The following is a 13440-nucleotide window of genomic DNA, read 5'->3' as shown; positions in this document are numbered from 1 at the left end:
ATGGTGTGGCTCTGACAAAAATACAGAAAGCCGAACTGAAGAAGATGGAAGAAGTGTTTGGATAATTTTCTTATGTGAATTAAATCCTTAAATTAATTTCTGCTAGCAAACATTAGCAAGAAAAAGAGAAATAATGTTATTTCACCATCTTCTGATCGTCTAGGAGTGGTGAACGGATCAAAGTCACTGAAATTCAAAGGACTCCCCCCCACCACCACCACTATGGTCAGCACAAACTGCTAACACTAAACAAACCTTGGAGTTAAACCTCAGTTGAGAAAGACCGCACTCTTTTGCTAATGTGTTGGGGTTTTTTTCTAAATGCTGGTCAAACATTAACATGGATACAGGAAAACAAATGAGTCATAAGCAAGTGTGTCAGGCAGTTCGGTTTGTTGCACATTGCAGTGGACATGTCTATTCTGATACTCATACAGTGGTGTGAAAAAGTACCACCTTACTGCTTACACGGGAATTAAGAGGGTGAGTAGCAGCCAGATGCTGCTAATCAAACATACTTGATTAGCAGCAATCATCAGCAAGCGGAGCGCCTCTATAAAAGCAGAGGTTTCGACAGTTTGCTGTTCTGGAGCATTCAGGTGTGTTAACAGGGTGAATGTCATGCCCCCGTGTTGGTCATCATAATAATGCTGATCCAGGATCAACATTGCAACTGACCAATCATGTTGGCTTTGCAATGTGTGTGTGGTGGAGTCTGTTAATTAGCTAATGTCTTGGCTAATGTTAACAGATTACACAATGTCCTTGGTCAGTTTCTCCTGGACCAACATTGTTATGATGTGGAAACAACACCATCACCATCACGGGGATATCCAACTGTGTTGACACAATGGCTAGGAGGAAAGACATCGGCCATGATTATAGAGAAGCAACTGTTACTGCCCATCATCGCGGGAAAGGTTATACGGACGTTTCCAAACAATGTGAAGTCGGTCATACTGTAGTGAGAAAGATTATTCACAAGTGGAAAACACTTGACAGTTACCAATTTCCCAGCAATGGACATCACAGCAAATTCAGTCCAAGGTCAGGTTGTGCAATGCTTAGAAGTTAACCACGTAACTGGCAGCAATGTGCTTAACATAAATTTTGCTCAGATGTGAAAAGACCTCTGGTAGTTGAGAATGCATTTCAAAGCAGGAAAGAAAGGCGCAAAGTGGTCCAAGCTGCCACAGGTGAGGTGACACAAGGTTGATCCAGGACAAACTTGGCGATGTGATAAGAGCTTTCAACTTTTAACTGCCCTAAACCTGTAGCAGTGTGGTCAGAAGAAACAAACAAGAAAACAAAAAAACTGCTTCGCAACATTTTGATTCCTTTTTTGGTCAGATGAGATCATTCAGAGATAAATAAAAAAAAAACAAAAAAACCCACAGCAGAGGGGAAGCAAAACAAAAGGTGTTAGATTTCTTAAGAATATCATGCAAGACATCCGAGGACATTACACCCTTTCATCTTCTGATGATAATAAGAAAAACATATTGGTCTGCAAAGGAATTGTGCTCCAGATTCACTTTGAACTGTAGTGGTAACGATCCTTGCAAGCAGCAATGAGCCCGGAGAACCAATGAGACGGGCTGGAATCTGTATAATCCCTTTAGGCACTTATTTTCAAATCTCCAAAGAACAACTTTGACTGGCAACTAAAGCACCACAGCTCAGTTTTTCCTGATCATTTTTCAGTAGACTGCATTTTTCTTTCAGCCTGTGATGGTTACAAGCTAATCCATGTCTGGGAAATGGCTGCAAAGGTGTGCAAGGGCTCAAAGATCAACCTCATGCTGGATTTTCCCTTTATTTAAAGCCAGATGAATACAAATTAAAATACTAGTAAATAACAAATTTCATAAATACGGAGACAATAAATGGCCAGACACCCCCCGTTCCCCGAAAAAGAAAAACAAGAGATCTGCAAAAGAAATGTTTTTCTTTGATTTTATTTCACAATTTGATGCATTTAATGTGTCCTTTGTTATAATACCACACACAAATGTCAACTGGCTAAAACAATATAAAACATAACTTCCACAATTTTCCGTTATTTATATTATGTACATGCACTCATATATTTAGAGGCAAAGAAAGAAAAATATCTCAGGCCATCTCTCACTCTCAAGTGCACTTTCATTTATCTTCTTTGCTGGCTGAGAGGCCATTCCAATGAGGATGCTTCAGTTTTTCCACGTGGACTTGAGTTTGGACTTTTTTTGTGAGCACTGTGGCATAAAATAACTGGGTGGACGGGGCCAAAAACAAACACACAGCAGTAGTTTATAACCTTTACGATGCAACTTTTCTACACAGCATGTTTGGAAGGTGATGACACACTGATGTCAGATGGGCGTAAAGTTTGGTATGGTGACAGTTTCTATTTCAGGTGTTTGTTTTTTTTAACACCATGTGGTTTCACTGCAATAAAAGATTATCAAGGCTCAAGGGAAGAACCAAAGGCCTGACTCAAGTGCCTTATTACTCCAAAGTCAAGCCATGGAGGTTATGTTTTCAGTGTTCAACAGGGGGTATTTGATCCCTATCAAACTTGTTTTGGGAAAACTCTCCAAATACTTTTAGTGGCCTTGGTGGAAGTCTGCACTCTCTCCCTTCCTGTTGCTTCTTGTTACTCTCCTAAGTGCACGGCTTAGCTGAGCACATAAGAAATGCCAGGATTGTCTTTTAGGTGCATTTACCTTTAGATGGTTTTTGATGGGTCACTGCCAGTTTTCTTTAAGTGCTTTGTGCCAGATGGTATGCCTGTGTATTTGTCATGATAATGAAACAGCGGGCAGAGAGAACAAAGGAAGAACAGACAGACTCCTGTTGTGCTTCTGCTTTGTCACAGTGAGAGCCCACATTCATGAAACACTATCTACAGTACTCCTGGCCTCTGATGGTTTGATAAAGCGTGTAAGGTTACCAAAAGGGCAAATCTCTGCTGAACATCACACTGAGTGGGTTGGGCATGATGTCTTACTTTTACAGCTCAGTCAGCACATTAGTCACACGCAGTTTTATTCGAGGCATGACCAAAACTGGATATGGATAGTACACATATTACAAATGTCATACTGACAGCAGGATTATCAGTTATGCACTGAAAATGCATAAAAACTGGATTTTTTTTGAGGACAGGTAAAATGTATGATATTACTGAATTGTCAAAAGAAGGGAAAAGAAAAACAGGCTCACTTGTAGCCTGTATCAAAAAATATATTTAGAATATATTTAGAATACTTAAAAGTGGATTCTTATTGGAGTGGTCCTTCAGGTGCTGCCTGCCACCTGTTTGTGAGCTCTCGGTTCAGGCTGCTCAGGCCAGGTCGAGGCCACCTCTCCGCTCTATGTGGGGGCAAACTTCTTGGCCTGCGCCCTTACCCTCTTCTCGTAGTCCATCCTGTTCTGACTGAATGATCAAACGAAAAGAAAGTGATACAACAGCCTTGCAACCACACTAATAACACATCACTGTTTAAAAAACAGGTGTGATTTCCCCTTAAAGCTTATAACAGTGTTAATATATTAATTTTAACTTGAATACATAAGTGACCTTTGGCAAATAGAGGCCTGTTCTTCCTGTAAAGAGGATGGTGCAGTTCAACATGCACACCTGATAATGTAGAGAGCTAGCATTTCAACTTCAGGTGACTTTTGGCTTTACAAAGGGTCGCCACAGCGGGTAGCTCTCTGTGCTTGATTTAGCAGATATTTTTACGCCGGATGCCCCTCCTGATGCAACCCCAAAAGAATGTATATCTCTGGGGATCAGTCACTTGTTAGGCTAATTTGCAAACCGCAATCACGTAAAAAGCAGATGCGGTTGTTAGTAGTTATCATGTTGCTATCAAATCACATGACATTACTTAATAATATCACAACATTGCTTAATAAAAATAAATAATTTCTTTCTTGATTCTTTTTTTGTAGGATCCACTGAGTAAATCAAACAACCACACTTACCAGTAAATTGTGTAAGCTTCCGCTTGTGCTGGATCTTGAATGTTGGGCTCATTCAGCAGCTCCTGGATTCCCAGAAGAATCTAAAAACACAGCAATACAACCATAAATACATATAACTTAAAAACAAAGCAGCCAACTCCAATGCCATTGAATTGAATCATTACTAAGGAACAGAGGGCTGTATAGAGAAATTACAGATGCCCTCCTTTTATGCTCCAACACTGTGAAAGTAATTGGAGTAGTCACAAAAACAAAGCTGCATTCGCGGTGAAGTATGGAGGACGGGACTATGAACACAGGAGCTTTCAAACCTGTTTGATGGTGATAGCAGGTCTCCAGTCTTTGTCCTCCTCCAGGATGGACAGACACACAGTGCCTGATGGGTAGACATTTGGGTGGAATATCGGTGGCTCAAACTTGCCTGAGGACAAATTATTGAAGACAAAGTCGTACAATCAAGCACAGGAACACTGACCACAAAATACATTAGAATCACTATAAGAAACCATCATTAGTTGGAACTAAAATCACAAGAGGCTGTGTGAAAGTGAATTTACACAATAGTGTTATTTTCCTTTAATTTTGTCTCAGAGATCAAAAACAGGCCTTTGAGTAAATCATGGGATTGTAGCGCTATCGTAGCACTGTTTCCTAACATCAGAGAGGGAAATTCAGGCATATAATATACAACATGTGATTCAGAAGTTAACAGTACAATGACACCAGGGAATTCTGGGATTGAGCTTTGGTTATACACTTTCAAATCTTATGTTGTGACTAAAAACATGACGCTGTCTTCTATATGTAGAGATGATAGTTATTTATCTTAGAGTCATGCTTTGACCAAAGCAGTTCACTGACCACACCGGCTTCGTAGCCCGACGCTGTTTTTAACGTTTCTGCTGTCTGTAACTTTCCAACATCAAACATTACACCGAGCCCGTCCTTTTTCTAACCATGTATCTTTTTCATTGTCCTAATGGATTATTTCTGCTACAAAAGCTTTTATATTTTCAAATAAAGGAAAACTACAAGTTATTTTATTTGTTTGCAGTGTTTCGTGCCATCGCTATAAACTTTCCTTTAATCCTGTTCTCTTTTTGTCTCTAATGTGTGACTTTCTGTATGAATTTAATGTTCTGCTTTTTTCACTCGCTTCTGTAAACCCTGTTTTTAAAGGTGCTGTTTGAGTTAAATTGTTATTATTATTACATACCGAGAGTGGAGAAGAGATAAGAGGTACTCACATTTGGGTGGAGATGAAGGGTAGTCATCCTTGAACAGCATTCTGAGTTTATACAGTCCTCCTTCCCACAACGTCTAACGAAGAAGAATGAAAACAACTGTGTAAGCAAAGTAACTAACAACATACCAAGGTTATTTAACAACAGCAAAGCAGCGTTACAAAAGTAACTGCATAAACAAATTTCTAAACTGCCGTTTTCGTTCAGCTCATCTTTTTATCCCCATTCTTTGGGAGTACAAGAAAAATACATACAATGTTTTAAAAGCATAATTTCATAGATGTTAACACTAACTTTACCATCACAGTAATTGTCGCCACTACTTATAATACTCTTGACTGTAAAGTTTTGCTATTAAAGCTTGTGAAGAAAAGCAATGTTACTTTTTATTTGAGAAAAGAGTGGCTTGAAGTTGTTTTGATGATTTAGCCTATGTGTAGTACTTCCAAAGAGAACCTCGAATAGAAGCACATTACTCAGTTTTTGTGTCAAATGTATCTGATCAGCAATGAAGACATCCTGTAATTTAGCAGGTTTCTGTCCTGCATACAAAACTGTAGTTATACTAAAGCATAGCACAGATTTCTACTTATCAAAACACAAGAACATGTAGAGATTTCAGACAAATAAAAGAGGACTGTAATTGCTCTCACTGAAGTAGGACTCCTGGTGCTTACATGCATGGGCACGTGCAAACGGCTCAGTGTGATCCGGTTTGGTACTAATGTGCAGACAGGTTGGGTAATAAAGTTGCTGAAGGAAATGGGGTATGCATTTTATGTGTGTGCGAACAAAGTTTGTGCTTAAAATCCAGCATCTTAGAAGGCCTCCTGCTGGTTATTTCCTACTCTACATCCAGCTCCAGGTAACTTACTCCTTTCTTCCCTGGGATGGCACACTCCCAATTCATCAGGTTCATGGTCCCATCTGGATTCTTAGTGGGAACAGCAACAAATCCCTGTGGTTTACATGACACGCAAAACATCAGCTGCCAACCCGAGTCTGGTTTGTGTTAGAAACACTCACAACAGTTAGTTTCAAAAAACACTGGACATGAAGTTGCTGCAGATGACAGATGCTTACAAAAGGGTGGTCTTTTCTCCAGGCTTTGCGCTCCTGGGACAGTCTGCTAAGAGCGATGCCAGACATTGCTGCTCATCAACGCCCCCCTGTGGAAAAACAACCCCAAAACAAATTGATTAAATGCGAATCGTTAACAGGCGGGTAATGTCCTTGTTTCTACTAAAACGGCGACACATGTTTAGCTTGTTATTACCACAAGTATGACTTGTTTATGAGTCCTGCTGTAACGCAACGGTAAGTACAGGTGAGCTCCCACAATGCTAACAAACGCTACACATGAATCACCTCGCATTACTGTGGGTCCACTGTCTAATAACATCACTTCTCGTAAACTCACCTCGTGTTTTATTTGACTAAATACCAAAAGTGAAGTTATATAAGTCTCAAAGGTGGCTCGTTTGCTTCGCTAATGCTAACGTTGCCCCCGTTACGACGGCGACCGAAAAAAAAAACACACCCTTCGACGGTAAAAAAGAAAAAAACAAATACAACCGGGCTAGCTAGGCTACTAATGACCAAACCGGAAGAACAGTTTCTTTTATCAACATTACTAAAAACACTTTACTCAGATTACACTGAAGGAATTTTTCCCACAGTTTTGTAAAACAACGTGAGTCTGAAAACCGTTTCGACTTGCTAGCCTATCGCGAGGAAGGACCCCAATTTGTTTATCTCGTTAGGACCTTCAGGCAGCGTAACGGGCAGCCTAGTGACACCCATCAGAGATGACGTGATGCGTAGTTCACAGCCGTCTAGTGATTTAATCCTTTTGAGTCACGTCCAAACCCAAAATGTATCACCAGTCACGTCACAATTTTATATTTACCTTAATAAAAACCCACCTTTGTCTGACTGATATTCATATCACCTGGATAGCATCGTTACTATCAGTGATCGTTTTATTGTGCACCATCCCATCATTCAAATCAAATCACTTTTATTGTCACATCACATGTGCAGGTACATTGGTACAGCACATGTGAGTGAAATTCTTGTGTGCGAGCTTCACAAGCAACAGAGTTGTGCAAAATACAATAATGTAAACAAGCAAAATACAAGAATGGCTACATCTGAAACTAATAAATATATGTACAATATATAATAGTATATGCATTTCTGGATGTGTATACTAAATATTTTTCTATGTGTGTGTGTGTACACATATTTTACAAATTAAATAGAGTCAACAATAAATAAAATATATAAAAATATACAGAGTTGAGACATGTGCAAAATATCTGCTTGTCTGATGCATGATAAGCAGGGTATTGCAGATGCACCTCTCCCAGTTTTATCTTGTGTGATCCGAACATCCTTCCAGGACAGGTGAAACCTGCTATTTGTGTCTGTACCTGCTGGTCTTCATAAATCTTTACATGCCCAGGAAATGTCCCAGGGAAAGCTGGCACCTTTCAGTGCACAAGCTCTTGAGTTCCTCATCCTATGGACAAAACTTATGCTTATGCTTCAGCGAGAAATATATATTGTAATGTAAAATCTAACCTAACGTGCACCTCCTGAAAAATGTAACTACAGTTCCAGTTAATGCAGCCCAGAACTACTGTGATTGGCCTGTTCAGCATTGTTGACTTCTCCTGAGCATTTCCAGCTTGTAATTTGCTGCAGTATGAAGAACAATCATAGCATTGATAAAAGGACTCACAAATATCAGATTCCTGGAGGGAGATTGCTGAAAGATCCAGAATGCGCATGAAGGAAGGTACAAAGTAGAAAAACCTGACAACCGCACAATAATTAACAAGTAATGCACCACACATGAACATAAATGAAGACAAACACGTCAGCCACTTAGGAAGTTGATTGTAGGCTCTCCAAAGACTCCCCGCAGAAATCCAATTAGCAAATTTTGTTTTTCTTCCTTATGAATCTTTACAATAGATTCATTTAACCTTCATATGATTTCATGTAATCTACATCACAACATGCCTTTTAGTTCAATATATATTAATGAGGGTCAAAATAAAGAGCAAGAGTGATGTATCTGCTGCCAGTTGCAGAGCGGAAAGTTTGATTCATTTTTAGACAATGCGTTCAGCTGCTGCCTCATCTTCAGCCTGAGAAGAATCATTTCAAATGAGCTGTTCGTTCCTTTTCGCCCAGTTGGAGCGCTCTTTTATTCCGGACTCGGCATTTTTTTTTTTTTTACCTCAATGAGACATAGCAACAGCTGACATCATACAGAGTGGCTAAGATTACCCCTTTGCTACATTGTTAATGAGAAACAAAGTGCTACTCGAGGAAGAATAGAGTTGGAATAAATATATACTCTGATCAGTTTTTTATGAAGCTTTCAAAATAGCAGTCCTCATGATTGATTTAATGATTCTTTCTCAAACTGTAAATGCGTATTAGTGCACTTACACTTCCTGATGACCTACATGGTGTGCACAGAACAGCTGCACGTAGCTCATCCTGGCGTGAGCTATAATCCATAAACTTTATTTTGGCAATCGGGCATCTTTCCAGACACCTCATATAAAACTGCAGGAACCGGCTCAAACTGGTTTCCATTTCCTCTGTGTCAGCAATCTTTTTTTTTTTTTCAAAAACGCTGTGCATGTTTTAGAAAAAGTGTATTAAGTATTTTTAATTAGATTTTTATTATTATTATTTCTTCTTGGGTGCACACTAACAATGAATTACAATGACTTACGTTTTCAAAACTGGCAACTTTTACACAGTCCGATCAAGTGAAAGCAAAAAATCAAGATAATTTAACCTACACCCCCCCCCAAAAAAAACAAAAAAAACCAAAAAAAACAAAAAAAAAAACAGGATCTGAAACAACATGTTTCCTACAACCCTGCGAGGTCACCTGAGGAAGCTATATCTGATCAACAGTGAATTTTGCCCTGTGTGGCCTTCTAACAAAGCTAAATATTTACTTTACTGGTTACCCAATGCACGTTTTCCTCCACCTTGTGAGCTAGACTTACTTTTAAAAGAAAAAGAAGATACCTGTGGTGGTACCCCATCAAAACGGAAGCACATAACATATTCAGGTTATTGTAATGGAATTCTAATGCATCACTTTTGGTTAAAGAAAGAACCAAAACAATACATATGAAGTGAAACTTTAGAATGTTACATTTGCTTAAAACATTAATTATTAAATTATTTGAAAGGTTTCTTACAGCTGAGGAACCTTACAACCTATAGTGTGTATAATATACTCGGGGGGGGGGAAGGATGTTAAGGCGTAGGTTTAAAGTTCAGGCACAATCTGCTGTCCCCGTGTTGGTGCTGTTCCTACAGCATAATAATGCATGTTGCTCGAGGACCATCAGCGCAAGTGACCAGTTACAGCTCTGCGACTTTGAGAAATAAGATGGGGGGGAAAAAAACAACATTTTTTATTGAACTCTAACCTTTAAAACTGTGTAAAACAAATATGGGTGTGTCATGGGGTAGATGCAGTGGTTAGAATTGGTGCCACATAACAAGAAGGTCCTGGGTTTGAACCGACCTCCTGGGGGGAGTTTGGGTGTTATTCACCTGTTTTTGTGGGTTGTCTCCAGCTTTCTTTCGCAGTCCAACAGTCCTAGGCTAACTGGCAATTCTAAATGTGCCGGTGCGAACATGACTGGCCGTCTGTGCTGCTTAGCCTTAGACCTATCGAGGGTGTTCTTTCCGCTTCTTGTCTTGACACCTAGGCTCTTGTTAACCCAAAGCAATTTGTCTCCCCTGCATAACATTTGTGAAAAAATATGGTCCTAACCCTAACTAAACGGTTCAAGCCAACCAACTTGCCAGATTGCTCTTTGTCACTTCACATGACTTTTGAAAGCCAAAGTCTGAAAGCAATCACCTCACACATCTATGCAACTGGTCATTTGCGATCACAGTCCTAGAGCAACACTGTGATGCTGTGGGAGAAACACCAACACGGTCAGGTCAGATACACCTGTAGCTTAGCTCCCTCTAAAGAAGTGACTTTCCCCTCACGCCTTCTTTCCCTCCCCCTCTGAGATGATAAGTTCTGGTGATGCCTTTTGAAACCACTCGCACCAGGAACCATCATAAAGGCAAACCCCGGGATGCCCGAGCAGGTGGGCGGCCAGAATGACTTGACACGCTGTGACGCCTGAGCCGCAAGAAGCCCAGAACGGTCGCGTCATGTCCACCCCTGCATCCTTGAAAATCTCAGCCAGGCTCTCGGTATCCTTCACCTTTCCAGAGGGATCCAGCAAAGTTGTATATGGTATGTTGATCGCTCCGGGGTAATGTCCAGGCAGTATGTCTGTGACCGGGAGAAAGAAGAGTGAGAAATTTAGGGGACGTATCAACATGTGACAGGTTTTTATCTTAAATTTCTTCCATAGCTTTTAGCAGCATCTCCTGGACATCATCAGTGGATGTTTGCTTCAGTGAAAACCACCAAGATAGAAGCTGAGCACACAGTATCTGCTGGTTATCTGCACGTGGCTCAAGAGCTGTAATTAGCAGCTGAAATAAAATTTGGGTGATGGCTTTCAACACGGCTCACAGTTTCTATCAGCAGCTTTTTTTTGTGTAATAAAAAAACCCTACAGAGACTCTTCAATAATATTTGTTTTTTAGTTATCAATTATCATTAGATTTTTTTCCTTTTCATTTCACATTCCGTACCTACTTCAGATTTTACTGTAGTTTAAGTTCACTATAGTAACCTTACTGAAGAGTTATGTTCAGTGACAAAAAGCAGGAGCAGAGGGCAAGGCCACCACAGGGCACGGCCTTTGATAACAGCCAAAGGTTTCCAAGATAACAGCCAGTGTATACAGAGTACCTTAAAAAACAAAGTACAAGTACCTCTAAAACTCAGTGCTGTTTCAAAGGCAAAGAGTACTGAAGCTAATTTATTTTCCTGCACTTTGTGTAAAAGTAGCTATTATATAAAAAGTGCTGATATTAGTATTTTTTGAAAGCATGTTCACTTTGGAGTATTGCACACAGCACTGTGTACACGATAAATGACAGCAGCAACATGTGAAGTATGCAAAGCAGTCTCATCTTTCTTGTTTTGATGCAAAACCCTACATGTTGTATCTTATGCTCTAAGCTGTTTTTAACCCTTGGGGAACTAACACGACTGACCGATAAACTGTTGGCCTCTTCTTAAGTTTAAACGCTTAAAGTTTGACTCACCATCTCGGGGCTCTGGCTCAGTACCCTTGAACCTGCCAGGAGACCTGGCGTCCACAACCTGGACCTGCTTGGTTCTGATGTTTTCCAGCACGTCCTCGTAGCTTTTAACCCACGACTGGTTCAGAGTGGCCTTAAACTCTCTGCTCTCCGGCTTCAAGTACTCGGACGTCACTGGATAGCCGTCAACCAGCCAGTTCTTGAAGCCACCATCCAGCAGCGACACCAAACTGTGCCCGAACAACCGGAACATCCACCACACGCGGGGCGCGCTGTACGCCCCGGTGTCGCTGGTGTCGTACACGACGACGTGCGTGTCATTCCCGATGCCCAGATCTCCCACATATTGCGAAAAGTAGCTGGCAGTTGGCAACATATGATCAAACGCAGAGTTCTTGTCGGAACATTCGTCCAAATCGAAAAAGGACGAGCCCGGGATGTGCTTCTGCGCAAACTCCTCTCTGGTGTTCCGTTTGGCTTTCGGCAGGTACCAAGAAGCGTCGAGAACGCGAAGCTTGGGACCGATCAGGTCATTTCTGACAGCATTTGCCAGCCACTGACCTGACACCAGAGCACGGGTCTGAGCCGCCATGACGAGCCTCTGCATGAAATACAAACCCGGAGCGCTAGAGGGAAGTCACTGTGCAATTTTGTTTTTGAGGAGCGAACAAGTTCGGCACGTAAAGATCATTTTGAGAATAAAGTCGCAATTTCGAATTACAGTCAAAGATGAAGACGGTTAATTTAAGACTAACCGCCTGTTCAGCTGCTCATTAACGGAAATATCTAATCATCCAATCACATGGCAGCAACTCAGTGCACACAGGCATGTAATGTAGGAATGCTCAAACTAAGCCAAATGGGGATGAACGTTTAATTCAAGTGACTCTGAATATTAATGACACACTGGTTGGTCTTAGTATTTCACAAACTGCTAATCTGCCCACCTGAGTACAGCTGCTGACCATTTCCATTTTTGACCATAGTGTACCCACCTTGTGGCGACAGCAAGTAAACGCACCACATCACAAACCCGAAATAATCTCAAACTGGTTTCTTGAACATAACAATGCATTGATTGTACTCCAAAGTCATCACATCCTTTGGTATGTGGTGGAACGGGAAGGTCACATCATGGAAGTGCAGCAACGTTGTGACCCTATCATGCCAATAAGGACAAAAAAATCTGGACTTAAATCAAAGAATCAGAAGTGTCGTAACTTTTAAATTAGAGTGTTGGAGCACTAGAATAGCTTCAGTGTGTTTTCCAAGAGCTATTTCCTATTTTGGTGTCGATGATGGTGATGCAGTGCTGCGTAACACGATGGTCCTCCCATAGAAGGTCTGCTGGGCTGAGATCTACTGACTGAAAAGCCTAATTTTCATATTCATTAAACCACTTCCTGACATCTCGTGCTGTACCTGTTGAAGACATTGCTTCCACCAGGATAGAAATGATTCATCATGTAAGACAAAGATGACCAATCAGGACACCTTTGCATTGATTTGCAGTCACCCCTTGCTGTTAGGTAAGAGTGTTAATCATTTTAGATCACTGGCCATATACAGCTCAGTTTCATCTCAGGTAGACTGGACCAGTAAATCAAAAATTACCAGACGCTAGAAGATGTAATTAATTTCTTTTAAAAGTATTTTTCTTATTTAACAAGTAGTTCATTGAGAGAACAGAAGATGGAGAGCCTGAGATGTCTTAAGGAACATCTTTAAGTGCACTTAAAAAAAAAAAAAAGCCACTTTTTCTACTGTTATAGCGGAAATGTGGAACCTCTAAATTCACATGTAGAGTTTCTGCACTGAAACAGCAGTATTTATATAACTCATTTAGATACAGACATACTTTTCATTGCATCAGTTCTTATAAATACTGGCATATTAGTACTTTTTAGCAATGCAATTGAATCAATGATTCGATTGCATTTTTCAAACTTTGCACAGCACCATCATCAGTGAGATTTCCCCCCTTTGGTGGGAC

At 40.5% G+C, this 13440-nt stretch overlaps 2 protein-coding genes across 2 annotated transcripts; both read right to left on the bottom strand.

Annotated features, from left to right (window-relative positions):
- Positions 1-1942: 1942 nt before the first annotated feature.
- LOC146711031 (SUMO-conjugating enzyme UBC9-like) lies at positions 1943-6993 on the bottom strand. The gene is made up of 7 exons (XM_085453706.1): positions 6640-6993; positions 6303-6388; positions 6094-6177; positions 5223-5295; positions 4287-4396; positions 3976-4055; positions 1943-3421 (listed from the first exon to the last, which is right to left on the bottom strand). The coding sequence occupies exons 2-7, from the start codon at positions 6366-6368 to the stop codon at positions 3358-3360; spliced, it is 477 nt and encodes a 158-aa protein (XP_085309832.1). The 5' UTR covers positions 6369-6388; positions 6640-6993; the 3' UTR covers positions 1943-3357.
- A 2088-nt stretch (positions 6994-9081) lies between these two features.
- Positions 9082-12223, bottom strand: mpst (mercaptopyruvate sulfurtransferase). The gene is made up of 2 exons (XM_085453705.1): positions 11451-12223; positions 9082-10563 (listed from the first exon to the last, which is right to left on the bottom strand). The coding sequence occupies exons 1-2, from the start codon at positions 12052-12054 to the stop codon at positions 10265-10267; spliced, it is 903 nt and encodes a 300-aa protein (XP_085309831.1). The 5' UTR covers positions 12055-12223; the 3' UTR covers positions 9082-10264.
- Positions 12224-13440: the final 1217 nt, after the last annotated feature.

Source organism: Copadichromis virginalis, linkage group LG4 (assembly GCF_057382275.1).
Source record: "Copadichromis virginalis isolate Kocher_CV1m ecotype Utaka linkage group LG4, C_Virginalis_male_GT1.1, whole genome shotgun sequence".
NCBI lineage: Eukaryota > Metazoa > Chordata > Actinopteri > Cichliformes > Cichlidae > Copadichromis > Copadichromis virginalis.
This window is presented reverse-complemented; position numbering and strand designations above follow the sequence as displayed.

Bases quoted from the DNA above. Each gene is read 5' to 3' on its own strand.
- mpst (XM_085453705.1), bottom strand. From the start codon at position 12,054: ATGCAGAGGCTCGTCATGGCGGCTCAGACCCGTGCTCTGGTGTCAGGT. The intron at 10,564-11,450 runs GTGAGTCAAACT...TCCCGGTCACAG, and splicing joins TGAGCCAGAGCCCCGAGATG to ACATACTGCCTGGACATTAC.
- LOC146711031 (XM_085453706.1), bottom strand. From the start codon at position 6,368: ATGTCTGGCATCGCTCTTAGCAGACTGTCCCAGGAGCGCAAAGCCTGG. The intron at 5,296-6,093 runs GTAAGTTACCTG...CTTCTTCGTTAG, and splicing joins CCATCCCAGGGAAGAAAGGA to ACGTTGTGGGAAGGAGGACT. The intron at 3,422-3,975 runs GTAAGTGTGGTT...TTGATCATTCAG, and splicing joins GAAGCTTACACAATTTACTG to TCAGAACAGGATGGACTACG.